At 33.0% G+C, this 20387-nt stretch overlaps 2 protein-coding genes across 3 annotated transcripts; one reads left to right on the forward strand and one right to left on the reverse strand.

Annotated features, from left to right (window-relative positions):
- The first annotated feature begins 1203 nt into the window (after positions 1 to 1203).
- Positions 1204 to 3140, forward strand: LOC106407483 (calponin homology domain-containing protein DDB_G0272472-like). Of its 2 annotated transcripts, none has more exons than XM_013848352.3 (9): positions 1204 to 1371; positions 1486 to 1563; positions 1643 to 1714; positions 1795 to 1908; positions 2015 to 2062; positions 2161 to 2295; positions 2405 to 2502; positions 2590 to 2803; positions 2896 to 3140. In XM_013848352.3, exons 1-9 carry the CDS (start codon positions 1329 to 1331, stop codon positions 2979 to 2981), a joined length of 888 nt encoding a protein of 295 aa, XP_013703806.1. In that variant the 5' UTR covers positions 1204 to 1328; the 3' UTR covers positions 2982 to 3140. The 2 variants fall into 2 exon arrangements, with proteins under 2 accessions (XP_013703806.1, XP_013703805.1); XM_013848351.3 differs by having other exon boundaries at positions 1206 to 1371; positions 1474 to 1563.
- Positions 3141 to 5713: 2573 nt separating this feature from the next.
- Positions 5714 to 8679, reverse strand: LOC106407611 (proline dehydrogenase 2, mitochondrial). The gene is made up of 4 exons (XM_013848487.3): positions 8062 to 8679; positions 6522 to 7173; positions 5987 to 6227; positions 5714 to 5910 (listed from the first exon to the last, which is right to left on the reverse strand). The coding sequence occupies exons 1-4, from the start codon at positions 8563 to 8565 to the stop codon at positions 5877 to 5879; spliced, it is 1431 nt and encodes a 476-aa protein (XP_013703941.1). The 5' UTR covers positions 8566 to 8679; the 3' UTR covers positions 5714 to 5876.
- Positions 8680 to 20387: the final 11708 nt, after the last annotated feature.

Genomic DNA, 20387 nt, shown 5'->3' on the forward strand with positions numbered 1-20387 from the left:
TTTTTAATTTTATAAAAATGACATGACATATATCAAAATTTAAAATATTACAAGGGTTTATTGATGTAACTCTGACTTTATTTTATTCTTAGTTTCAAATTAACTTATATTAAATTACATAAAATTGTATAAAATATATTTATAAATCTAAGAGAAAAATTGAACTAAAGGAAGTTAAAAATAGTAATCCAACTTGAACCTAATTAAAACAGAAAATGTTGTTTGGTTTCAAAGAATAGATGGACCCAACATACATCAAATAAGTATTTTATCCAAATTATTATACCTGAAATCACATATCTAACTAAGATTAAAATGCAATGATATCTAATAAAATATTTTATTTATTTATAAATATAAGTAAAATCGATTTAAAACCTTTAAACAAGCGAAAACGTGTAAAAATATTATACACGTCCATGAGAACATAATGATACATAATATAGTTGTTATTTTATAAATATAAATAAATTATTTAAACCCAAAAACAAAGAAAAGTGAATATTTAACAATTACTCCATTCGTTTCATAAAAAGAGTCATTTAGACATATGTCACGAAGACTAAGAAAATAACAAAATATACTAGGATATCCTTATTTAATGTACAATTATTTAAATGAGAAAATATATTCAAACAGAAATGATTTAAATAAACATATATTGGTTAGTTAAAAGGGTAATAAAGAAATTATGAAAAAATTGCATTGAAAATAGAGTGATTTTATAATTTGATTATTTTGTAAATATTTATATAAATCATGTAAGAATCAATTAATAATATTTTAAGAGGCCTGAAGCAAATTACCAATTAATCCTTGTTTATCCCTGATTAACTAATTTGGCATTTGGCCCTCTCTGCCCATATAGCACCTAGTGCAATTCCAAACAGATGATTGAACCGATAAACTCAAACAAATTTTAGATCTATGAAAACTTATATTCCAAAATCAGAAAGTTATACTGGTTATGTTTTGTAAGATGTTTTAGCTTCAATTTTTGTGTCTACGAGAATCAGGCCTGACGAGACTACCAGTTGCAACTTTTGAAATAATCAAAAGCATGTTTAAAGTTTGTTTAGAAAGATAATAGTAGTAACCAATAGAATATAGTAAACCAACCCCAAATAACCGAACCGAAACGAAACGATTGAGTTGCAGATACCGGGAATGTTCCGGTTTAGGATAAATACGTATATGTCCGTCCCCTCTGTAATTGCAAAACCTCACAAAAATCAAAACCCTAATTTACATGGTCGCGACCTCGAACTTGTCCTAAAACGCCGACGCCGATAGTCGCCGTCAATAGTTTCTGACTCGAAAAAGAGAAGATGAAGGAAGGCAGAAAGCTGAAGAAGAGTAATCTCCACGGAGGTAAAAGTCTAAACCTTTCGCGTTTGTTTCTTCTTCTCTTATCATTACGATTTGCTTGATTGGGTTTCTGTTACTTGTTTGATTTGGACTCAATTAACAAAGGGTTTGCTTCAGCTCAAGTGGTTGAGAAAGTGCAGACGAAGATGAAAGAGAAAGTGAGCAATGTTGTACATCCTCAAGCTACAGTACAAGGTGAGAGTTTTGCCTGACAGATTGTGTTAATAAGAGGAGCTTAAGCTTAGTGTCTTTTGTTTTTTTCATGTCCTTACAGCTATCACGCCTAATAGAAAGAAGGTTGAATTGAAGAAGAAGAAGAAGAAGAAGAAGGTTGCCGAGGAAATAGGTGAGCACTTTTCCTTTTGGGAAGATGTAGAATTCATGCTATAGCTAGTTTGTTGGTGTTGAGTTTTAGTATCTTTACAGGTATCTCAAACGAGAAAATCAAAGGCAATAAGGGAAAGTTGAACAAGGCTAAGAATAAAAGGAAGGCCGATGAGATATCTAGTGGTCCTGTCGATGGTCATCTGATAAAACAAAGTATGTGTGTGTCCTTTTTCATTTGTGTTGGTCTGCACTCTGCACATGCTAGTTTCAACTTCTCGTATAGTATTTTCATTTACCAGCTCCTGTTTATGTTTGATAGCTGATGACGATACAAACGTGGCTAATGATGCAACTGAAACGAGAAACCGTAAGTTGAAAGCTTTGCTCTCCTAAAATTTTTGGTAGATTTTGCAATAACTGTGTATTTTGTCTTCTTATTAACTAGAGTATAACTCGTCTTCTTAGGAAAGTCTAAGAAAAAGAGAAAGATGAAGCTGACCTCTACTAAAGAGATTGAAAAGAAGAACAAAGCTGAAGAAGAGGAGGAAGATGTTTATGAAATATCTTCAGGCGATGAAGATTGCTCCAGAGGAATGAAAAGTAAGCAGTTTCTTCCGTTATTAGCTTCAGTTGATTAGATATTAAGCAGTCTTCACTCTTGAATCTGTTCCCTTCAATAAAAACTGACAAGTCCTCTGTGAAACTGCAGAGTGGGTTACTGATTACTATGAGAACAGGCCCGGTTTAGACGAGCTGCAAAAGAGAATCGATGACTTCATGACTGCTCACGAAGAACGCCTTGAGCAGGTTCTTTTGTCTCTCCTACATTTTGAAGCTTTAATGTATATATATTCTCGTGTTACTACAACGTTTTTGTATGTTGCTGTCATATAGGAGAAACAAGAGCGAGAAGCTAAAGCAGCAGAAGGCGGTTGGACCGTGGTCGTGCATCATAAAGGGAGGAAAAAGACAACAGACGCTGAATCTGGAACAGCTGTTGGATCTGTTTCTCAGGCTGCTTTGGAAGATAAGGTAGCTAAGAAGAAAAAGACTGAGATTGTCGGTCATGGTTTCTACCGTTTCCAGAGGCGAGATGCACAACGAAGTGGTAAGTCTTTGCTTCTTATATATCCAAGAGTTTTGTTTTTCTTTGTTTATTGTTCTGATTCTGATGATTGTTTCTTGGGTTGTGTTTGATAGAACTCTTGGCGCTTCAGACTAAGTTCGAGGAAGACAAGAAGAGGATACAACAAATTCGAGCTGCTCGCAAGTTTAAGCCTTACTAAGAACCAAACAGATCCTACATGGATCATATAGAGGTTTGTGAGCAATATCATGTGTTTTTACGATCAATTTTTGTAATTGACAATTTCATGAGCTTTTGTGGGTGTTTTTACCCTTGAAAGATTATATTTTATCAACCTTTTGAAATCGAATTCAAAATATTTAGTGTGAAAACTTTTACAAAAAAAAAGGAGAAAATTGGAACGCTTTTGCCTTTGAAGCTGTTTTCCACTTGCCTGTTTCCACCTTTGACTAGTACAAACCACTAGTTGATGACCCAGCCAACAATGTGGCAATTCCACTGCTTATCTAAAACAACACGTTTAATTTAAGTCCGTCAAAATTTTGTGACTAGACAAATACAAAGACAAAGATTTGATCTTGTAGGAGAAATTGCTAGAAATATGGTTATGGTGGGTCACTTTACAAAATAATAATCACATAAAATAGTTTAGAGAATGATTTTTACCCTTTTTTTTGCTAAGTGTGTAAATATCATTAACTGGTAAGGGTAATGAAGTCTGATTACAAAGTGATTGTAATCTCATTTGCTTGAAAGCTAGACTGATCCTAAGGGTCTCAAAAAAGTTTTTTAAAAAAAACAGAGAACCAAAACCAAGATCTAAAACATGTTCACAATTGAGCAAAAGCATAGAACTACACTAACTGCAACGAGCAACAACTTTATCCTTGCACACGCACTTCCTAGAACCCGGACTAAGCCATTAGGAAACGAGGAGCAGGTTAATAAAATGTTGCTTTGCCGAAGACTAACCCGAAGGTGCTCTCAAGCTGCGATGACGGACAATTGGCGAAACCAATCCGGTGCAAGCTGAGGAACACTTCGTTGAAAACAACACCAATAACCTTTAGCAAAATTATAAACAAAATAGTAAAAATCTTCAAAAAATTTGGTGAGTTGCAGTTGCGCTTCGTTTATACTTGTTGATTTAGAATGCTATCATCTAATCTAGTAAGACGTTTCATATACTTGACAGGTACTCATCAGTAAGTCATGTACTCCACATTCTCTCTCAGTTCGTACAAACTAAAAGCAGAACATTGGCTCGCGACATTCAAGGTTGCTAGGTATTTTGAAGGCACTATTGGTCAAGAGATTATTTTATAGCCTCAAAATCATTTCACTTGATGGTATGGTTCTTATTGGGTGGCTTGTCCTATTACTCAATATGTTCTATTACTAGTTGGATTGTTCAGTTTAGATATCTCCTAAACACTTCAGACTTGACAGTCTGTTGTTCATATGTGGAAGCTGAATATCCCCCATGAATGCTGTCAATTAGGAACTCACATTGCTTAAAGTGTTTCTTCCTGAGTTTAGCATCGGTCATGACAAACGAATAATGATCCTTTGTGATACTTAATTTACATTAGAAAAGTTTTTATGTCGTTTTCAACAAATAAAGCATATCAAAGTAGAATGTCACTGTATCCGTGATAAAAGCGTCAAAGGTGTTTTTTCAAATTGATTTTTTAAATTAGCATGCGCCGACTTTAGAAAGAAAAAAGATTAAGATATCTCATATATATTAATTGAGGATTATTTAAAAAGTTGTAACCTTGAATTTGTATTAAACTAAAAAGAGACTTTGTTTAGGTGTCACTTAATTAAGATGACAATTTAGCTTACGTGACAGTTTAAAAATCAATTGAAAAAAATGTTGGTCCAAATCTAATTATTAGGGATCATTATATTAAACCAAAATATAAGAAGAGTCTATTCTTTCCTTAAATAAAAGCTACATAATTACCTAATGTGTTTAACATATATATGACAATTAATGACTATGAATAATAAAGATTTGATAACAATTTTTGCATTCTTCTTCATTTTTGTTTAATTTTATATTATTAAAAAAAAATTAAAGAATCACATTAACCATATAATAACAAAATTATATTTTTTCATTATATGTTATATTTTGAATTTTTAAAATGACTTTAAATTACAAAAATGAGGAACCTTATATATGTTATATTCTAAATTTTTTAAAACGACTTTAAATTACAAAAATGAGGAAACCTTGTATGTTATATCTTTTTTATATGTTATATTTTTTCTTGTATGTTATAGTTTGAATTTTTGAAAACGACTTTAAATTACAAAAATAAAAGTTTTTCTTAAGTATACGATTAAAAATATTAAAATGACATGTATCAGTTCGGTGGTTTATCTGAAACCTATCAAAACTATATGAAAGATAAATGTCAAAAATAATTCAACTGTGGAAACAGTGCTGTTTATTTTTTTCAAGAATGTGTTCGGTGAAAAAAATAAAAATTTTGTATCATAATTTTTTTAATGTCCAATCCGATCAACCCATGATATATTAATTATAGTTTAGATCCACAATATTTAATAAAAATTGATCTGGTCCAACGAAAAGAAATTATATAATAACAACAGAAGATATTGTATATGTATAAATAAAATGATCAAATATATAAAAATAAATAGAGAATATATAAAAATAAATTCACCATGTGCAAGACGCATGTCTTATCCTAGTTACATGTACGTTGTATAATTTTCTGTTGACACTAGGATTTAGTTTCTAATAGCATAGAAGTGTACAAATACTTGACTTAATGGTCGATTTTAGGCTTTGTTAAATTCTTAAAGTAGGTCATAAAATTAGAACTTAGTTTCGTTATCAAAATATATTATTATTTTGTATTTACCGATCAAGTATAGTTTTGAGTAAAATTAAACTTGACGTAAAATTTCTTTCGTTATTTTTTTCTTAATTAAAATATATATAAAAGGCAAAACATGAAGAAGACACTATTAACTTAAAATCAATCATATATAGTGCATCAACAAAATATAAAATAACATATAATAAAATGATCACGAAGCCATTATTCTGTTTTCTTCACCGAGCCATTATTCTCCTCTTAAGCTCCATCCTTCAAATACACAAACACAACACAACATTAATAACCAAATATTGACCACCATCGACGTTTACTAACGGATAGTTACCTCATAAGTTGGCGGTCTAGAGCACCGGTGGACATCATACCGCGGTTCTCATATGCTCGTCGGATAAGGTATGGAACCGCGGTTTCAACCGGCCCGTACGGCATGTACTTGCTCACATTGAAACCAGCCCTTTTCAATCCTAATGATAAGGCATCCGACATCCCGTAAAGCTGCGCAAACTCGATCTTCCCGTTCTCTTTATCAATTCCTAGCTCACTTGCTTTCCTTGCACCTAGTTTACCTGTCATGAATCACAAATGGGAAAATGATCAATATAATAATACATACGGACAACTTCGTCCTAAAATGAAATATCTGGATCTACTATGTTATAGGAGATGCCAAAAGATAACGGAAAGAGAATAAATGCATACAATGATTTAACATAGTTAACCAATTTGGTTACGTCCACAGATAAAGAGAAATTTGATTAACTGGAAGATGAAGGTATTTTAGATTCCTATATTTCATTAGGTTCACTATTTATTAAGTGTGGCCGGGACTCTTAATTAAAAAATATGGTTCAGTGGCTTACCAGAATCGGTGTTGTGAGTCGCTAGAATGACGGCAATCCCCGTTCCATTAGAGGCTTTCTCCATAAGGAAACCCATACACTCATTATAGCAAGCATGCGTTTCTTGAATGGTGTCGTGGACCGGTGACTTGTAACCCAAGGAAGCTGCTAACTTAACTTCACTAGACATATAAGCACCTCTCACCAACTTAAACCCAATAGGAACCTTCATTTTCTCGGATTCTCGTAGCGCCAAGTGCAACCTCTCTCCCGCATCTTTCAAATAAGCTTGAATCGTGTTGTAGACAATGGGTCGACTTTTGTCGGAATTGAACATAATTGCTGACCAATACGCCATGTAATCGATTGCCGGTTGGAGAATCGTATCTTCGGCATCTATTAGTAACGGTACATTCGATTCTTGGCATCTAATACATATGGATTTAATGCGTTCGTGAGCTTTATCAAGCTCTTGTTCTTCCACTACGGTTAATGGTTCCGGTTCGGAGATTGTGTGATAGAGAGGACTTGAACCGGAGAAAACCGGAAATGAATGGAGTTTCCATGGAAGTTTGAAACTTGGGTTCTTGTATTGCCAACGAAGCAAATCACTTACACGTTTTAAGAGACTCATTGGACAAATCGCTGTGATCTTAATCACCACGGAGCTTAACTGTTTCGGCAAAGACAAAGGAAAATTAATTAATCATTGAACCGGGATAAACCAGGATTTTTGTGAACGTAAGAATATTCTTCGAATGTAGTTGACATTTTGGATTACCAAATAAAGTTCACATTGCGTGATTAATGTGTTAACTTTAAAGTCTGACTAGGACCCGACGTGGCTTTGATTATTCTACATTTAATTAGAAAAGAAAAATTCAGACTTGGTGTTTCTTGTTGTGGTTTTTAAGGTTTTGGTCTTCTTCTTCTTCTTTTTTCTGACAGCAACGTTTTGGTCGGTTTCTTACTGCATTTCCATATAATACAATATTGTAGATCCAACTTGCACTAATTAATTAGTGCATTTCCATATAATACAATATATATGATTTTTGTAGATCGAATCTCCACAAAATAATTATATTATATGTATCCCACTAATATATTTGATCTATATAAATGTGATTAATTTTATTAAGGAAATTCTACTTCTCTTTAAAACAGGTTAAACTGCTGCAAAATCGAGTAAAACAAAAAACTGATATTCGTGAAAAAAACCACACATACATATATATATATATATATATATATATATTGTTTTTTAATCAAAATATTTTTCCACAAAATGTTCACCAATATACGTTGTTCATTAATATAATTATTTAGAATAGGCTTTCAAGTTTTTTACTTCATATAGTTTGCAATGTCCGAGACAATATATTTTTTAATAAACACAATAGGAAATGTTTACACCAATTTTTTTTTTGATGAAACTATGTGAAAGACCGTTCTGGAAATAGGGAAAGTGATATACAAAAAAAAAAACTCTTTAGCTTAGAAAAATGAAGCATAAAAATAAATGAGGATATGTTCAAAAAAATAAATGAGGATATCTTACATGAGACGTAGGTAGGGTTTTGGCAGCTTCAACAGTCTCAATGAACTTCTTGATGTTGTTCTCACATTCACCACCGTCTTCTGCGTGTTCAACGCCATACACTAACATCCCTTTAAGCCCCCTCAACTCATACACACTCCTCACGCGCCTTGCTGCGGCAGCGGCGTCTTCACCTGCACAGAAATGGTCGTAAAACGTTCCTTTCACGAAACGGAGGACCAAATCCCGTGTTATGGTCGCGTCCATGAGTTTCGAACTCATAACCCACGATCCAAAATCGACCATAGGGCCTATGGCCGTAGCATGAAGAACGGCAGTTGAACGGACAAGGTCGGAGATTGGGACAGAAACAAAGAGTCTAGCTTGGTCGGAGAGATCGAGGTCAACGTCTGTTTTTGGTTGGTCAAAGGAAAGAATCTCCGGGACGACGGTGGACGGAGGACCGACGGGACTCAAGGTGGAGAAACGGTGGATGAGGTGTGGTCGGAGGAAACGGTTTGCCATGTAAACGATTAGAGAGTTTTTGGTTTCTTTCCTTTTCTTGTGTCCCTCTTTTTTCTTCACAAGCGTTTTTGTGTGTTTTGGGGTTTGTGTGTATGTTATTGGTAGATGCTACAAGTATTTATACAAAAACAGGGCTTTATGTTCTCTATATGGTCATATATGATAACGTACGTAGGTCTGAATAGATAATATAAGTTTAAATTTTTCTTAAATTGGGATGGAATCAGGAAAATAATATGCAAAAAGTTAGGTGAGAATCTTTTCTAAGGTGAGAATTGACTAAATTTTGGTTTGGCTAGAGTTACTGAATTTGTAAAAAATGTTTATATATATATATATCATCTCACCTTTTTCATTCACTTTTTCTCATGAATTCATATGGATTTATATATTTAGAGGACTGAAATAAAAAAAATCTACCAGAAAAGTTAGATATTTTAATGACTGATTTTCAGTTTAAGGAATAAACTTTAAACTTTGGATTTAAACTTTTGATAGGCAAAAAAAACTGAAGTTATTTCTTCATGGTGCAATTTGCATAGCCCAAATCACGTGGGTTTCTATTTTTAATTGCAAAAAATGTTATCATTTAATAAGAGAATATTGATAAACAATACTCGTTTCAGAAAGATGTATATTTTAAGATCTTCAACATTTATTAAGAAAACATATCAGATTTTAGTTAGCAATACATTATTTTCGTAATTAGCTATTCCCCATAATTTTTAATCAATAGAATTTTAAAAAACAATTATGTTTTTTAAAGTTTATAATTTACTATTAATTTATGCATTGAAAATGTGAAAAATGTATATTTTGAAACAATTTTTTCCTCTAAAACATAGATCTTTTGGAAATGGAGGGAATAGTTTTTTTATAATAGATTTCATATTTGTTTTATAAAAAAAACCGTTATGGAGTTTACATGAAACTGTCAAATTACGAGTTTTTTTCTATTTTTAATTGCAATAAATGTTATCATTTAATAAGAGAATATTGATAAACAATACTCGTTTCAGAAAGATGTATATTTTAAGATCTTCAACATTTATTAAGAAAACATATCAGATTTTAGTTAGCAATACTTTATTTTCGTAATTAGCTATTCCCCATAATTTTTAATCAATAGAATTTTAAAAAACAATTATGTTTTTTAAAGTTTATAATTTACTATTAATTTATGCATTGAAAATGTAAAAAATGTATATTTTGAAACAATTTTTTCCTCTAAAACATAGATCTTTTGGAAACGGAGGAAATAGTTTTTTTTATAATAGATTTCATATTTGTTTTATAAAAAAACCGTTATGGAGTTTACATGAAACCGTCAAATTACGAGTTTTTTTCTATTTTTATTTGCAGTTTAAGGTATCATTTAATACGAGAATATTGATAACCTATAATATTGATTGTAGATTCCACATTTGCTTTATAAAATAAACCGTTATTGAAGTTAGAGAAAATTCTTAGGATAACCCATTTTAGTTTATCTTCACAAAAATAGTTTTCGAAAAAGAAAATGATCAAAACAAGATTTATTAAAGGGTAAAAATATATTTATACTATAGGGTTAACTAATCTAGATTTAGGGTTTAGAGTTAAAGAGTAGGATTTTAAGGATATAGTTTCAAAATTTTAAAAATAAAAATTAAAAATTTCAAAATAAAAAGAAACTGTTTGAATCATTTTTTTTATTGAGAGTTATTTTTGTGACAAAAACTTAAAAATAACTATCTTAGAGAATTGCACTTGAAGTTAACATGATTAGGATTGATATATGTTTGCAGATAAGGATTTATCACACAAATTTCCTTCCTTTATTTGTCAATCACACGCCCAACTAGTATAAGTTTATAAGAGAAGAGTCAGAAATTATTAATCGTGAGAAATTATTAACATATGTTGTCAAACCAAAAAAATAAATATCAAAATATTAATAGTATTTTTCCCCTCACCCAAAAATAAAAAGAAAAGAAAAGTAGAAACAACGCTATTTTCGTGATTTAAATCAAAATTTTAAACTGCAGGGAAGAATTTCGGCGTAATTTCCTGACATAACATGTTTGTTTTGGATAAAACTAATCATATCTAGAAAGTCTGAGTCAGAGACACTAAGGATGCATAGATGTGATTGGATAGCTCATACTTATTAAATTGAATGTAAATAATCTCCCTCTGTTTCGTTATAAGTGTCGTTTCAGCACACGGATTAATAAAACAATTAATTTTGTACATTTTCTATAAAAACACTAATATCTATACACCTAACCATATTTCAACTAATAAAAAAATAAATTTTGCATAAATTAATAAATTTTGCATTGAAAATCAAAAACGACACTTATTTTATAACGAAAAAAATTCTCTAAAACGATAATTAATATGAAACGGAGGAAGTATTTGATTTAAAAAAAAAATTATTGAACCGTCTACATTTGTCTTCGCGGTCACTGGCTGGTGAATCGAATTAAACATTATTACCTTAACTAATGAATCTTTTGACTTTGCTCAGTTGGAAACTTCTGATCATTGCATGAATTTAGGAAAACTTTTTCCCCTAAAATTGTTTTTTTTGTGCTAAAATCTTTCCCCTAAAATTGCAAATATTTTAACTCCATCGATTTCAATTTAACCGTTGTTGTAGCATAAATTTTTGCTATAAAATAAATTACCTGAACTATTGAATCTTTTGACTTTGCTCAGTTGGAAACTTCTGATCATTGCATGAATTTAGGAAGACTCTTTCCCCTAAAATTGTTTTTTTCTGTGCTAAAATCTTTCCCCTAAAATTGGAAATATTTTTACTCCATCGATTTCAATTTAACCGTTGTTGTAGCATAAATTTTTGCTATAAAATAAATATCATTTATTCATTAATTTTTCTCCTTTATCCTTAATTTTGTTTAAAAATTAATAAATATCATGGACTTTCAATAGTTAGATAAGAATAAAATTAAATATTTGACTAGTTTTTCTGTTTTAATACGTTTGATGCTGCACAAAATCGAATTTTATTCATTTATTTACGTGTATTTACGTTTATTCGTTTTGATAACTTCAACGTTTATTCTTCTTCGTTTCCGTTATTTCTTTCTTATGAATCTGAAATGCTTATTGGTGTGCTACAACCGGACGTTACTGATACAGAAAAGTAAATAGCCGGAAAAGCCATCTCTAACTTTTCTCTTTTTTTTTTCTTTTGCTAAAATCTCTGACTTTTCTTAAAGCAAGAGTTATTTCATTTGTAGAGAAATATTAATTCAAGAGTATTACTCCCTCAGTTTATAAAATTAAGATTTTCTGAGTTTCAATTTTGTTCCACAAAATTTTTTTTGTACATTACTCCCCTTTTCCCAAACGTAAGATGTTTTAAAAAAAAATAATATTTTAATATATAAGATGTTTTCATTTTTCTATGTAACTTTTACTTTATTAAAAACAGTACAACCAATCATATTTAATAATCTATTTTGTAATTGGTTGACTATCATTAATTTATAGTTCTAATGTTGTTTTCTAGACAAAAATTAACTTTTCTTAATATGTGCATTTTTAACTAAACATCTTATATTTAGAAACAGAGGGAGTACTATTTTTCTTTTAAAAGTGTAGCAGAAGCTACTAAATTGACAATGAGCCAATCCAGAACTGAGATGACCACAATTCAAACAAGTCTCCTCGTCGTGAAAAGAACCAAATGACACCATTGGACCCTCAGAAGCGACACTTTGTTCCGAGGAAAAAGAACCTACACCGGTCTCTTCTGCACCAACTCGGGTAAGAATTGATGAAGAGTCAAGTCACCCAAACATAGCGGTATCTGAAGGAGCTCATAATCTTTCAATGAAAGCGAGAGCACACGAGTTAAAAAACACGAGAAGCACATGTAAGGACAGAGCAGTCACTGGAGAAGAAGACACCACATCCATAGATGACAAAGCAAACCACAAAACTTGGACACACACATGCATACTCGGAGAGAAACAACAGCTACACAACCACCGCTGATCTGCGTATGCGCGGATGGGAGAACGCCGCCTATCCTGAGCATAGATAAGACTCAGAACCGCGACAGGATGCTGAGTCGAGGAAGAACGAGTTTACTTCAACTCCACTCCACACAAAGAACAAACTTCGAATACTAGATGAGGCAAAGAACAGAGGAGAGAACCTGATGCTGAACCACAGTAGCCTCCAAATCCTATAGATATCACCAGATCTAAAAGTTTAAAACAGATATAGAAGAGATCTACATCCAAAAAAGCCGACTCATTTTCCCTGCCAACCCTCGCAGACTCGTCAGAACTTCGGAGGAAAGCAGCAACGACGGATCTATCACCCCCGGCGCAGATCTAGATGGCCACCAGTGATGCAAAATCCAGAGTTACAGACATATCATCGATGAGAAGAAGCACAACAAAGAAGCAAAGAGTAAAAAAAAGATAGAGGATGGAGGAGCCTCCGGTGCCGGAGCTCACATATAGCGACGCCGGAGCAAGGCAGCGATGAGAGAGATTTGCTCTTTTTAGAGAGGGATGAGATAGAAATTTATGTTTTTTTCGGTGACGTGAGATTTGATTACTTAGTAAAATGGAGTAGCTTTCCATGTTTCCATGTATGTGTATTCAGTGAGTAAACAAATCAAGATTTTATAACGCCATGTAAGCTCACGGCTAATGGGCCACCCACATCCACTCTCTCGGCCCGTGGACCTCATTCCTTTTCAACGGTTTAGGTCTGGGCATCCGGGTCTTCGGGTCGGGTATTGTCGGATCCGGGTCCTTCGGATCCTAGCAATTTAGACCCATACAGGTACCTATAACTTTTCGGGTCGGTTCCGGATCGTGTCTTGTCGGGTCCAGGTCGGTTCGGGTCTATAATTTCAATACCCGTAAAATACCCAAAAGTTTTGGGTATATTTCGGATCCGGGTCGGTTTGGGTATTTAGGACCCGAAATAGACCCAAAATACCCGAACTGGATCCGAAAACTCTAAAAATACCCGAAGAACCGCAAAAATACCCAAAAATTTATCCAAAATCAGACCCGAAAACCCAAAACATACCCGAATTTTACTTGAATACCCAAATTATATTTTCTAAAAATCTAAAATTTCACCAAAAACCTATAATTATACCCGAAAATCCAAACCCGAAACTTTTAAAAAAATCCAAAATACAAAAAATATACCCAATCACCCAAATATACCTAATATATACAATTATTTGCACGTACTTCGGGTATCCGAACGGGTCTCGAGTAGGACCCGGTCCCGAACCGAGATCCGCGGGTCCAAAAAAAAGACCCAATAGGTACTTAGCATGGACTCGGACCCGAACCTGTATTTTCGGGTCGGTTCCGGTTTGGGTCTTCGGGTCCGGGTAAAATGCCCATGCTTACAACGGTTGGTGCATTAATTTTCCAAAGGCCCGAAAGTCATGTTTGCTGATCCTGCAATCACCACATGACTTTTCCCCTTGCTTTGGCCTTACTCACACGGTATCGCAAATCACTTCCCGATATGTCACCCATCCTTCCACTACTCCAGCTCAAGCATGCTCAACTCTAGAGTTCTAAACGGATGTATGACAGAAAAAGTAAGTCAATTTTGGTGATATAGGTTGCCGAATCAATTATCTTAAGCCTTTTTTCCATATATCACAACTCGGGATGTTATAATTCACCCCCTCTCAATGAACGCAATGTCCTCGTTACGCCCAACGACAGATCTCAAGATGCCTCTCGGGTCAGAACCGAGATGGCTAACCTGGCTCTGATACCACTTATAATCCCCCGTCCACCCACACCCGCTCTCTCGGCCCATGGGCCCCATCCCGTTCTAACGGTCGGTGCATTAATTTTCCAAAGGCTCGAAAGTCATGTTTATTGACTCTGCAATCACTACATGACCTTTCCCCGTGCTTTGGCCTCACTCACACGGTATCGCGAATCACTTTCCGGTAGGTCATCCATCCTTCCATTATTACTCCAGCTCAAGCACGCTTAACTATGGAGTTCTAAATGGATGTATGACGGAAAAGGTAAGTCATATAGGTAGACAAATCAATTCTCTTAAGTCTTTTTCCATATATCACAACTCGGGATGTTATAATTGACCCTCTCTCAAAGAACACAACGTCCTCGTTACGCCCCGCGACAAGTTTCAAGACGCCTTTCGGGTCATAACCGAGATGGTTAACCTGGCTCTGATACCACTTATAACGCCCTGTCCACCCACAGATAATGGACCACCCACGCTCGCTCTCTCGGCATGTGGACCCCATCACGTTCTAATGGTCGGTGCATTAATTTTCTAAAGACCCGAAAGTCATCTTTAATGACCCTGTAATCACCACATGACCTTTCCCCGTACTTTGGCCTCATTCACACTGTATCGCGAATCACTTCCCAATAGGTCAACCATCATTCTACTACTTCAGCTCAAGCACGCTTAGCTCTGGAATTCTAAATAGATGTGTGATGGAAAAAGTAAATCAATTTTGGTGATATAGATGATCAATTCAATTCTCTTAAACCTTTTTTTTACGTATATCACAATGTTACAGATTTTCTCCCCTAAAATATTGCATGAAATGATTAATTTCATTTAACGAAAGGGATTAGTACAACAGAGCAACACAAAATCAACGAGTTAGGAAACCATTCAATTTAATATTCATCAGTGGAGATATTTTATAATCTTTAAACAGAAAGTTATCTATATTTTATAGTATCGATCAATTTACTGAAAATTATTTTTATATATTGGAACATGTGACATAATTTAATCTTAATATGAATATTCTGTGTCAAATAGAAAACATATAACTTTTATATTGAGAAAAAAAAGTCAGGAGGATTCCAAAAGACTTTTTCTTCCGGCAATTTTTATTAACTAAAAACCCAAATGGGCTAATACAAGGTATGTCAGGCCTTATAGTTTTGACCCGTGTTCTAAAACGCGGCCGCCGCGGGCAACCTTCCGGTGATTAAACGGTCGGCGGCTTGTGAACGTAGCGATTTGGTGGTAGGCGGAAGATTAGGCGGGGTGGTACAAATTTTTAGTTTTTTTTGTTAATTTGAACTCAAAAATCGGTTTCTATGTGATAGATTCACAAGTTTAAAGTGAAAACTACATTTAAAACCCAAAGAATTGAAAGATTATGCAAAAAAAAAACGATGGCGGCCGCAAATTCTGTTTCAGAAGCCGTGAAGCCCTAAAAGAAGGTTGAAGAAGACGATGAGTTAATTACATAAATGCCATTCACTTAAAAAAATCGAAAAATAAGCAAAATTGAATCAGATGGGAGTCGAAGCCGGAGGGGGAGAGCACTCAAGCTTAACATAACCACCAGACCACACATAATTTTTGTATTTTGCATACATAAGATAAAATATAAGGTAAAAACAAATCGGCGATTAATCCCCGTATACTCCCCGATTTTTCTATTAGGCGTTAGGCCCGGTCCGAGCGCCCGACTAACGCCTAGCGTAGTTTTGAACACAGGTTTTGACCCAACAAGAGTTTTAAGAGAAAAAAAATGAAATACTAAACCACAATTTAGGCAATTTAACATAAACACACTAATATTAATCAATGAATGCATCCAATTTTAAAAAGAGTTAATATTATTTAATTGATCACATAATATTCATAAATTAAAAAATGAATTGAAATATGAAAACAACTTACATTGTAAAGCAATTTGTTTTTACTAAAACTACCTATAATATAAAACAAAAGGGATTATCTGCTTTTTCTTTAAAATTACTACTTGGATCCAAACTAACACGTGGGCGGTATTAGCGATATCTAGTAGACATGTGTTTCAACACGTGTCGTCATGCGTAACCTTAATCTTCCACTGATTCAAATCTTCTTCGCCGTTCACCATTAGGATCCTCCTCCATAGCTTTTCCGTGTTCAGGTCTTCGGGTCGGGTTTCGGCCGGTTCTTTTTGGGTCCTAAACATTTGAACCCAATAGGTATTTGTAAATTTTCGGTTCGGATTCGGATCGGTTTTTCTCGGGTCCAGATCGGTTCAGATATATAATTAAAATATCGATAAAATATCCAAAATTGTCTGATTCATATAGGATCCTGATCGAGTTCGGATATTTAGGATCTAAAAATGACATTACATAATCAAACTCCATCAAATTTAGTCGATATTTGTCATATGTAACTAAAATTTTAGAAAATAACTTAGATTAAACTATCAATAATTAAAATAAAACATTTTTAAACTTTGAGTTGTACATTTTAAAGCTTAATATTATTTAAAAATATAACAAAATAATAACAAATATTGTTAACAAAAGATATTTCAACTAAATCATAAAATAATATATATATATATATATATATATATATAAAATAGAACACAAAAAATCATAATTTTGGATATACATGTTCTTAAGTCGGCTACAAATCGGTTATTATCAGGTCGGATCTATTCGGGTCAGTTCTTTTCGGGTCCGGGTCTATTCAGGCCGGTTCCTTTCGGTTCCAGTTATTTCGAGTAAAAGAAATTTGGACCCAAAAGGTACTTGGATATTTTTGATTCGGCTTCGGGTAAGATATTTTCAGGTCGGTTCTGGTTCGAGTTTTCGGATCCATGTTAAAATGCTCAGGCCTGGCTTCTCCCAACATTCCTCAGCCTTTGTATATCTCCACTGCAAATAAGATCAGCTCATTACCATCAGAGCCGTGCTAGCACTAATAGCTGCCCAAAGCAATAAAGAAATAATTTTTTACTGTAGTTTAGTTTACCAGAACCATAGAACACATCATTTTTCATCTAAAATGTAACAAAACCATAGAACAAATCATTTACGCGGATTTTAGGGAAAACAATTATTTCCATATTTTGTTTGGTTTCTTAAAAAACCATGCATGTTTTCATTCTAATATATGTTTTTGGATTTTTGCTTACCCATAAAACTATTAATGAGTCTATGTTTAATAGCTTTTTTTTAATATAATATCTAATTAAGTGAAATAAAACATAAGAAATGCTTTTAAACTTTTTAAATATACATGCCCTTAAGCCAACTTGCAAAAAAAAATTGATGCCCTAGGCCAATGTTTATCTTTTCCTCATGTGAGCACGGCTCTGATTACCATCGAGAGCCACTATGATGAGAAGCTTAGAATCGTCGACATCATATCTAGTAGCCTCTCTGCTTCTGACTCTTCTTTCTTCTCTAATTCACCAGTTGCAAGGAGCACACCCCCATCTCCGGTGAAGACTTAAACCGAAGATCTTTTCCGTCCACTAAGGATTATGGACAATAGTAGATACAAAATTATCCTTACCAAACATGGAAGACTTCATGAAAGAAGAGAATATGAGGTATAAGAGTGAAAACTCAGAGAAACCACAGAAATCTAATCCTCTATCATCAGAAACTTTAGTAAAATCAGCACAAATTGGAGAAAGAAGAAAATACGAGAAGAAACTACTCCGAAATAGGCTTATGGCACAGCAAAATCTCAATCATATTGAGAACTTATTTAACTATTTTACATACAAAATCGATCCTATAATTATCAATTATCAAAATAGAAACAAGATTCTATAGCCCTCCGAAAGATATTGAATAGGTAAGAGGGAAAATGAGAGAACTCTCTCTCTCTAAAGAGAAGAGAGATAGTCTATTTTTCTATCAGTCAGTCATCAGATTCTAAAAGACATAGGCTCCAAATGGTAACAGTGGATTGAGCGGTGTAGGACAAGCGGATTGAGCGGTGTGGGACAAGCGGTACAATTACGGTACGGTACTAACAGTTATAAAAACGTATAGATATATGGTATATGTAAAGATTTTTGTTACTGTTAACTGTGGTGCGGTGCGAGGTGGATTAAAACATTTGAAGCCTTGAACACACGAGTTGGTCAAAATCTTATACACAAATTGATATTAATACACCTTAAAAATCCTAAGAAAGAAGGAAAATTAGAACATATAACCATCATCTCCTATATATTATTTGAGGATCATTAAAAAATTGTAACCTTCTATTTTATAATATTTACAATACAAGCTTGCTGATGTGTCGGTTTCTTACATCTTAATTTTGCTTATGTGGCAGCAATATAATTGATTTGAATAAAGGTCAGTCCAATTTAATTTCACTAGGAAAAGTTATATTACCAACGTACAAAATACAATACATTAACGTTATATCATTAACTACAAAGTTAGCAAGACATTTTGATAATAGAAACGCGTTTTTACGCTGATCTTTTTTTTGACATTATTACGCTGATCATTAGAAAAAAATATTAACATGGACACAGAAAAGTGTACTAGCTAAATTAATAGGTATATCTCGACAAACAAAGTCTTTGATAAACATCATCCTTGCACATATACACATTTATTTATCATCCTCTCAGAAGTTGTAGAGTTATTAAGATTTCATCAAGAATTTGATCATCACGGTTTGTCAATTAGTTAATGAACCAAAAAACAATCCCATGTGTTTGGTTATGCAACTATGATGTTGGTCAAAGATTTTTCCAATACATTTATGAAAGAATATAATCACTTCTACTCTGTCAGATTCTATAAAGTTTTGTCTGAGAGGTGTGCGGAATTTGATTGATCTTTGTCGTATTTATGTGGTGGTGTATACACAAGGCTAATTAAGTGATGGAATCATAGTGTATGTTTAGTGGAATTTGTTGCTTCAGGAATTAGAATGCTTTATTTTAGAATCTGCTTCTGAGACGTTCTCTTGACTTTTAGGTGGTGTGATATTGGTGTTTTTGTGTTTTTTTTTTGCAGAGAAAAGATAACATACACTAAATTTGAAGAGAGAAGATGAAGTATCATCTCCTATATATTATTCCTAGAGCATTACAACTTATTTTCGTAGCCACGTGTCATCACGAGAATGATTCTTAGAATTGTTAGAAAAATGAGTTGATCCGTATAAACATATACTATATTTTTTATTAAACTAACTATCAAATTAATTAGTAGTGTACAAAAGAATATTTTTTCTTTCTTTAAATAAAATCTACAGATTACCTAATATAGTTAACATATATATGATAATTAATGATTATGAATCATACATATTTCATAAAAAAGTTTCTAACCTCTCTCTTTTTAGTTTAAGTTTATACTATTAAAAGAAATTAAACAATCACATTAATCATATAATAAAAAAAACTAGATTTTTTCTTATATGTTATATTTTGAATTTTTAAAAACAACTATAAATTACTAAAAATGGTAAAAGTCCCACATTGAAAATTTTGTGATCAATGGTTTAACTTTTTTTTGTTCAAACAAGATACAAATGATCATATATCATAGGGGAGGGCGTTCGGATACATGTTCGGGTTCGTATTGGGTATTTCAGTATAAAAGTATAAAACTCACTCGGGTATTTCTACATTTCGAGTCGGGTTCGGGTATTTTATGTTCGGGTTCCGGAATTTTATGTTCGGGTTCAGATATTTTGAGTTGGGTTCAGATATTTAAATTTTGAAGAAAAAATAAATAAATTATTCATTGTTTAAGTTTTTTGTATTTAAAATATATTTTAACTTAACTGGTCTTCTAATTTTTAAAATACTAAAATATTAATAAGTTAGAAATACACTAATTTAGTTGTTGTTTTGAAATTTTAGAAGCAGCTTTTGTTAATGCAAGAAACAAGAGCTTGATATGTATTTTAAGTGATTAGCAAATGATTTTGTCCATAATTATATGTATATTATCTAATTTTGAGCAATAAACATCATTAATATAAATATTTTGATAAAATGAGAGAAGTAAACTAAAGTTATAAATATCCATTCGGGT

The sequence above is a fragment of the Brassica napus genome, chromosome C4 (assembly GCF_020379485.1).
Source record: "Brassica napus cultivar Da-Ae chromosome C4, Da-Ae, whole genome shotgun sequence".
Lineage (NCBI taxonomy): Eukaryota > Viridiplantae > Streptophyta > Magnoliopsida > Brassicales > Brassicaceae > Brassica > Brassica napus.